At 36.4% G+C, this 7,288-nt stretch overlaps 2 protein-coding genes across 4 annotated transcripts; one reads left to right on the top strand and one right to left on the bottom strand.

Annotated features, from left to right (window-relative positions):
- Positions 1–918: 918 nt before the first annotated feature.
- On the top strand, positions 919–4,674 carry LOC108486793 (U-box domain-containing protein 34). Of its 3 annotated transcripts, none has more exons than XM_017791030.2 (9): positions 919–1,186; positions 1,326–1,447; positions 1,574–1,689; positions 1,891–2,012; positions 2,094–2,296; positions 2,425–2,514; positions 2,621–3,049; positions 3,353–4,102; positions 4,201–4,674. In XM_017791030.2, the coding sequence occupies exons 1-9, from the start codon at positions 1,003–1,005 to the stop codon at positions 4,393–4,395; spliced, it is 2,211 nt and encodes a 736-aa protein (XP_017646519.1). In that variant the 5' UTR covers positions 919–1,002; the 3' UTR covers positions 4,396–4,674. The 3 variants fall into 3 exon arrangements, with proteins under 3 accessions (XP_017646519.1, XP_017646518.1, XP_017646520.1); XM_017791029.2 differs by having other exon boundaries at positions 2,413–2,514; XM_017791031.2 differs by having other exon boundaries at positions 1,073–1,186; positions 1,286–1,447; positions 2,413–2,514.
- On the bottom strand, positions 4,623–6,481 carry LOC108486794 (glyoxylase I 4). Its single transcript, XM_017791034.2, has 5 exons — positions 6,304–6,481; positions 5,806–5,968; positions 5,283–5,366; positions 4,980–5,183; positions 4,623–4,828 (listed from the first exon to the last, which is right to left on the bottom strand). Exons 1-5 carry the CDS (start codon positions 6,349–6,351, stop codon positions 4,740–4,742), a joined length of 588 nt encoding a protein of 195 aa, XP_017646523.1. The 5' UTR covers positions 6,352–6,481; the 3' UTR covers positions 4,623–4,739.
- Between the last annotated feature and the right edge of the window lie 807 nt (positions 6,482–7,288).

Below are 7,288 nucleotides of genomic sequence, written 5' to 3'. Positions count from 1 at the left end.
GGTTTAAACCTGGTGTACATGATCTCATATATGTGATGTCATCTGGTAGATCACCACCAATTCCCAGTTTTACACCTTCTATAAAAGCCCTACAACCTCTCACCATTTCTTCAAAGTAACAAAGATTCTCAGCTCCTGTAATACTAAATCTACAGCTTTTGTTCAGGGATGAAGCTCAGGCTAGCAATCACGTGGTCGTTTCGATGGATGGAACAAGGTAAGGTAGTTAGGTAGCTAGAGCTTGTCATGTTGGTAAGTTTTAGAGCAGGAAGGTGACAGAAGAGAGGGAGCACACAGGGCTCTTTTCTTGCATGAGAGGGTCATGCTTGAAACCTTATGTGCTTCCTCTCTTCTGCCACGTAGCTCTCTCTCTCTCTCTCTCTCTGCCTCTCTACTTGCTTTTAAGTGCATCATCAACTTCTTGTTCATTAATTTCTTCTAAAGTTTTCTTAATAATTTCAACATTCTTTTCTTGCAGCATATGTAACTATATAGTATATATATTGCTCAGCCATCAAATTTATTTTGTTAGAAAGGAAAAACAACTGAAGCAGTGGACCTACAGCACAACACTGTCAACAACAAGACAACAGAAAAACACCATCAATGCAGTTAACAAAGTAGAGCAAAACAGAAAACACAAGTAATCAGCTAAGCAAGACAGCACCAACTCAACTATATATATAAGATACTTGGGTCTTTGGCTTAAAAACATTAATGAATGAATTAATGGTAGATGGAGGACACCAAATAATGATTTCTGATGCATATTATGTGGAGTTTGAAGTTGAATAAGGTAGGTTACAAAATTTCAATAAAAATAAATTTAATCAAACTTGATTTATGGATATTCACAGAGTTGGGTTCCCATTGAAGCCCAAATTGGTAAGTGTAAAGTTAAGTTTGATATTTATAGCCCATACTTAGTCTACTAATAGTTAAAACAAGTCAAAACATCCTGTCGTCAACGCTACCTTCAACAGGGTTTCAAAAAAGGCAACGATGGAGATGAGCGTTGGCAGTGCCAACACTGGTGGTTCTCCGACAAAGCTAACTACCGTTGCGATTGCCGTCAAGAGTGGAAGTGGTAGCAGACGTGCAGTTCGATGGGTCGTGGAGAATTTGAAAGCGGATCGTTTTGTTTTGGTCCACGTGATGCCAGCAGTCACCTCTATCCCAACACCATGTAAGTATTGATTACAAGGTTGATCAAATATATTAAATTTTAAAAAATGATAAAAGGAATTTTGACAATGAATGATTATGCTGAAAAAAGTGTTTATAGCTTTTGTTGCGTTAAATTGTGTTGGAGATGATTACTACAGCAGGAGATCAAATACCTATCACAGAAATGGATGAAAATGTGGTCGCAATGTATGTTCAAGAAGTGAAACTTAAGTTTGGGCAAGTCTTTATACCATTCTTGAACTTATTCAAAACAAGCAAGGTAAGTTTTGGCTTCTATTGTAAATTTAAAGATTCTTTTCAAACTAATCTTGCAAATGAGGTTTAAATCGGATACATTTTTTCTCATCTAATTTTCTTTAATAAAATTTGATTCGTTTTTGGGTAGGTGGAAACAGTGGTGCTGGAGGATGACCATCCTGCAGTTGGGCTTCTAAGATACATTTCTGAGTTTGGGATTCAGACTCTGGTATTGGGTTCTTATAGTTCCAATTATATTAAAAGGTATGCTTATGCAGCTCTTTGTTTGCTGGTAAAACCAGAAATCTATGTATGTACTGAGCTTAATGGCATCTATTTATTTGCAAGTTTTGCTATATGAGTTGAATACAAAGCTTTTGAATAGGAAATATTGATTAGCTAGTTTTCAGATGCATATTAGCTTTTTCATGGCTATGGAGTAATCTTCAGCAATGTGAACTATAGGAAGTTGAAGGGTCCTGGGGTACCTAATTCTGTCCTCAAGTGTGCTCCAGATACTTGTGATATTCGGGTTGTTTATAGACAAAGAATCATCACAAAACAAGCTAATCCCCTATGGACTAGCGGTAAGAAATATTTGTGTCTACGTTGCAGCTTTCTTAGTCAGTTTACTGACAGTTTTGTTTCTGTCTTTCGCAATCTCACAGGGACCAGTTCCAGTGGCATGAAGAAACATATATATGGTCCTATTAATGCTTCTGCAGAATCTACAGCGAAAAACTCCTTTGGGACAGCATCATCATTTGAGCTTAACTACCCATATTTACATGCATTTTCATCTAGGGGATCTTTAACAAATGCTAGTTCTATTAGTCACTGTCATTCATTGGGTTCTACACAGAGTGAAAAGGTGAGTTTTCTTGGGTTCTACACAGAGTTTTCATCTAGGGGATCTTTAACAAATACTTGTAATTTTGGTATTCCTTCAGTTTCATGTGCTATTCGGATGATTTTTTATATGTGCAGTTGAATCTGCAGGCTGAAGTGGAACAGCTGCGTCTAGAATTACAAAATACTGTTGCCATGTACAAAGAAGCTTGTGAAGAGCTTGTCGACACCCAGAACAAGGTGACGAAACAAGCACTTGATAATGTTCTCTTATCAATGCTCTTGCAACAAATTCTACATTCTTATACAAAAGGTTCTGCATAGCCATTTATACTTTAATTTGCAGGTCCGATTACTTTCTTCAGAATGCCTAGAGGAAGCAAGTAGAGTGAATGCTGCTCAGGAAAGAGAAGAAGCATTCAGAAAAATTGCTGCAGAAGAGAAAGTAAAACTTTTGCAAGCAATGAAGGATGTTGAAGAGGCAAAACACTTGCTTTCTAGAGAAGCTAATGGAAGGCAGATGGCTGAACTGAATGCTCATAAAGAATCCTTGGAAAAGCAGAAATTTGTCGATGCACTCTTCTGCTGTGACAGAAGGTACAGAAAATACACTAGGGATGAAATCGAAGTGGCAACAGATTTCTTCTCCGTTAGTAATGTGATTGGTCAAGGAGGATACGGGAAAGTCTATAAATGTAGTCTTCATCGCACTCCTGTAGCTGTTAAGGTTCTTCAATCCGATGCATTAGACAGGAAAGAGGAATTTCTAAGGGAGGTAAGCTTCTGCAGCGTATACTTTATCGCTGCAGTCACGTTAACCAACTGATATGTTTTTCTGACGACCATAATCTTTTTGAAAAAGATTGCTCCTGCTCTGACCTCTATGCCATGTTCTTTTTGCAACCATAATATCGTTATCCATAAAGTTCATGAATTTTTATGCTAAGTCTCCATTTTGTGTATTAAGGGTTATGGTTAGTTTCTATTTTCGATTAAGCTTTTGGAGAAATGCTCCACTGGTAGCTCAATGTATCACTGCAATTATGACATAACAATTTCTCCCCGAAATTTGTTGCAGGTTGAAGTTCTAAGTCAGCTACACCATCCACATATTGTTTTGCTTCTTGGAGCTTGTCCAGAGAATGGTTGCTTGGTTTATGAATACTTGGAAAATGGTAGCCTGGAGGAACATATTCTCCAGAAAAGTGGAAAACCTCCTCTTCCTTGGTTTATTCGGTTCCGCATAGTTTTTGAAGTAGCTTCTGGACTTGCGTTTTTACACAACTCAAAGCCAGATCCTATTGTTCATAGAGATTTAAAACCGGGTAATATACTGTTAGATAGAAACTATGTTAGCAAAATTGGGGATGTTGGGCTCGCTAAGCTTATTTCAGATGTTGTGCCTGACAATATCACCATGTACAAAGACTCTATTCTTGCTGGTACTCTCTTCTACATGGACCCCGAGTATCAGAGAACCGGCACCATCAGACCAAAATCAGATCTATATGCTCTTGGACTTACAACACTCCAGTTAGTGACAGCTCGGCATCCTAATGGACTTCTACTGGCAGTTGAAAATGCCATTAAAAATTGCTGCTTAACTGACATTCTAGACAAGTCAATTACGGATTGGCCACTAGCTGAAACTGAAGAATTAGCTCGAATAGCATTAAAGTGTTCAAAGCTTAGATGCAGGGACAGACCTGATCTTGACACGGAGGTTCTGCCAATTCTCAAAAGACTGGTTGATGTTGCAGATGCTAGTTTAAAGTTGGGAAAGAACAATGTATATGCTCCAAGCTACTACTTCTGTCCGATCCTTCAGGTCAAAAACTGTTAGCAGATCCTATTCATGTCTTAAGCACGATCTTGTATGGTTCATTCTCAATTATTTTTCTGTTCTTTTTCTTTTTGGTGACACAGGAAGTGATGGATGACCCTCACATTGCTGCTGATGGTTTTACTTATGAGCATAGAGCAATGAAGGCATGGCTTGGGAAACACAACGTATCACCGGTTACAAAGCGTCAGCTTCAGCATTCTGTATTGACTCCTAATCACACATTACGCTCTGCCATACATGACTGGAAGTCACGGGTGACATTATCTAGTACGTAATATTAAGCAGGTGGCGGTTCCTTTTCTTGGAAGTTACTAGACATTGTTGCATGATGAAAAAGAAGCATCCATCTCATTCCCCGCAACCAAAGAAATCAAATGGGAAAAATGTGGGCACGGGCTGATGTATACAACAACTAGATTTGCACATAACATGTGATTTTTGTACAGCACAGAGTATGCACGAAAGAAGACATTTTTTTCCTTAAAAGGAAAAGAAGACACTCTTGTATAAAGACTTTTCTATTTATTAAGCTATCTTTAGAATATAATTCAAAATGTGAATACTTAGCATTATCAATTATTATATACATATTTTGTATCCTGGAGTATTATCACAGGCTTCAAACTTGTGTGAATTCTAGTGCATTTGCATCTGGATCTCGTGTAAATATTGCTGGCCTCCCGGATCGGCTAAGTGTGTAGGGAATACCTGCAATTTGGAACAATATTGCACTAAGATATCCTCTTTCTGTTTATAACCACAGAATTGCATGAGAATCTGCCATCAAGGCAAATTATTAACAAACAATGAGATATTGCTTGACATGGATGACCCTGGAATAAGGAAAAAAGGATTTTACCGGCTTTGTCAAGGATTGCTTGCAGCTTAGATACATCTCGAATTGAAATACAAGCATGACGGTCTCGGCCTCCATGTTCAGGTCTTCCGATTAAGGGGTCTGGGTTTGGAAGTTCCATCAAATGTATCATCTCAGAACCCACCCACAACCAAGCACCTCTGTATGGAAGCTTATCATGTGGCCTAGCCTCATTTATTTCAAGACCTAATTTAACATTTAGAAGCAGATGCTCAGTTTCTCTCTTTCTTTCTTGCAAAAATAAATCAATATCTATAATATGAGTATAGAAAAGAGATTACATACCTAAAATATTCTGATAAAATTCAAGCGATCTTTCAAGGTTTTCACATAGAATTCCAACATGGTGAATACCAACAACTCCATAATCTACATCAATGACAATACTTAAATGTAATTCCATCCAAAATTGAAGAAGCATCAGATGTAGGAGAAAGCAACAAATATAATATACACTTTATTTTGCTTGTAAAGTCCACCGTAATGTGGCAAACTATGAACTAAGGCACCAAGGCAACTGCGTTTTGGATTCAATCCTCATCAAAATGATCCAGAGAGAGATTTTGCATTCATCTTGTGTTATAAACAAATTAGGAATGAAATACAGATGACATGTTAATTTCCTTTGATGATTTTAAATAAATAAAAAAATTCAAAGATGCTTCAAAAGCCAGATGAACTATAACAGGGTTAGAACTGATGCCAGTTTCATTCTCCATATTTCAGCTCTGAATAGCTTAAGAGAAACCATGGCTTCCAAGATTGTTTTCCCTGAAATCAGATATCTAATGAGACAGCAAGCAGTTACCTATCTTGTCACTGATACTAGCCGATTCTTTGTCAAGTACATTTCCTTCAACTGAACCCGCAGCTTTGGTCTTGAAACTTAACCTTTGACATCTTCCATTTCCAGGAAAAGTATAACAAATTTTGGAGGGTGTATTTGCAGATACGGCACTTGAACGATTCAACTGCAAACCAAAAGAAAAAGAAAAAGAAATTGAAGAACAAGGGTATTAAAAAAAAAAAAGAACCATCGAACTCAAGCTTTGTCTCAATCTGTGTAATCAAAGAGTACTCTAGAATTCGAATTGCAGCTCTCCTAACCCTAAGACCAAGTTTTTCATATTTGGGTCGAATAATAAATCCCAGTTTTCAAGAAACCAGAGATTTATTTAGTAAAAAATAAAATAAAATCAGGTCATCAGCATACTTCTCAGTCAAATCTTAATCACCTTCAAATCATTTACCGAAATTAAAAGTTTTAATTGAATGATAGAATCTTTTTGGCAGCTAATGAAGTTACCTTGAGTCGAAGAGAAATTGCTGCAGAGGGACTGAGAAGAGAGGCCATCGCTAAGCTTCAATCTCTTTCTGTTAATCCGTTCTCGTGTTCCCTTAAATGTTTAACTTGTTTTGAACCCTCTGCAAGCTTAAACCATTCATTTATCCGTGGCTCAGGTTTCTTCACAAATGAACAGAAGTCACAACCACTAGTTGAGAATTGGGGTAATTCTGCAATAAACAACAAATTCAAGTGAATTTCGTAAATATCGTTAATCATTGGGCATCTGAGCAAAACAAAAAGAACCCAAAAGATGTGACAAGGAAAGCAATAGTCCAATTCTTCTTTCAGTCCTTTTACTATTCATACATTTAAAATTTAGTCCCTGGCTTGTTATTAATGAGCTTCAATTATTAACTTAAAATAATAAAGAAAGTAAGTATAAAAATCAAAGGTAGAGATATTTAATTTAGTAGTGAGATATAAGAAAATGAAAATGAGAATGAGTGTTGGCTTCTATGAATATCCATGTGGTGGAATGGAGTCAAAGTGGCTTGTTGGTTGAAAACGTGTAGGAATCCAAAGTCATAATTCACCATTAATAATTATTGTATTTGTGCATGTGTTTTTCATTTTGCTGCTCTCTATTTGTTTAATTGAATAATTAATAAAAGTGATATAATAATCATCTTGATTTCATGCTTGAAACATGGCAGACATGGTAGGCAGTACAAGGATGTTCCCATCAATCTAGTATACAACAATTCAACACTTACCCATTTTCCCAATTATGAATATGCAATCAACTTTTTTCCTCTTCTTCTTCTTTTCTTCTTCTTCATCCACATTTTCTTGAAAAAGGAATAAACTTTTAAGTTATTAAAATTAAATTAATGTAGTCAGTAATAACTCAATTAGTATCACGAAATTATTTTCAATGTAAAAAAATATAAATTTAAATGCAATGAGATGTATAAAAATTAAATTAATGCAATTATGTACCACT

This window comes from Gossypium arboreum, chromosome 6 (genome assembly GCF_025698485.1).
Source record: "Gossypium arboreum isolate Shixiya-1 chromosome 6, ASM2569848v2, whole genome shotgun sequence".
In the NCBI taxonomy this organism is placed as follows: domain Eukaryota; kingdom Viridiplantae; phylum Streptophyta; class Magnoliopsida; order Malvales; family Malvaceae; genus Gossypium; species Gossypium arboreum.
The sequence above is the reverse complement of the archived record's forward strand: the minus strand, read 5'-3'. Positions and strand labels throughout refer to the sequence as shown.

Bases quoted from the DNA above. Each gene is read 5' to 3' on its own strand.
- LOC108486794 (XM_017791034.2), bottom strand. From the start codon at position 6,351: ATGGCCTCTCTTCTCAGTCCCTCTGCAGCAATTTCTCTTCGACTCAAG. The intron at 5,969-6,303 runs GTAACTTCATTA...TTTGGTTTGCAG, and splicing joins CAATTTCTCTTCGACTCAAG to TTGAATCGTTCAAGTGCCGT. The intron at 5,367-5,805 runs GTAACTGCTTGC...TCATTGATGTAG, and splicing joins TAGTATCAGTGACAAGATAG to ATTATGGAGTTGTTGGTATT.
- LOC108486793 (XM_017791029.2), top strand. From the start codon at position 1,003: ATGGAGATGAGCGTTGGCAGTGCCAACACTGGTGGTTCTCCGACAAAG. The intron at 2,013-2,093 runs GTAAGAAATATT...GCAATCTCACAG, and splicing joins TAATCCCCTATGGACTAGCG to GGACCAGTTCCAGTGGCATG. The intron at 2,297-2,412 runs GTGAGTTTTCTT...TTATATGTGCAG, and splicing joins GTTCTACACAGAGTGAAAAG to TTGAATCTGCAGGCTGAAGT.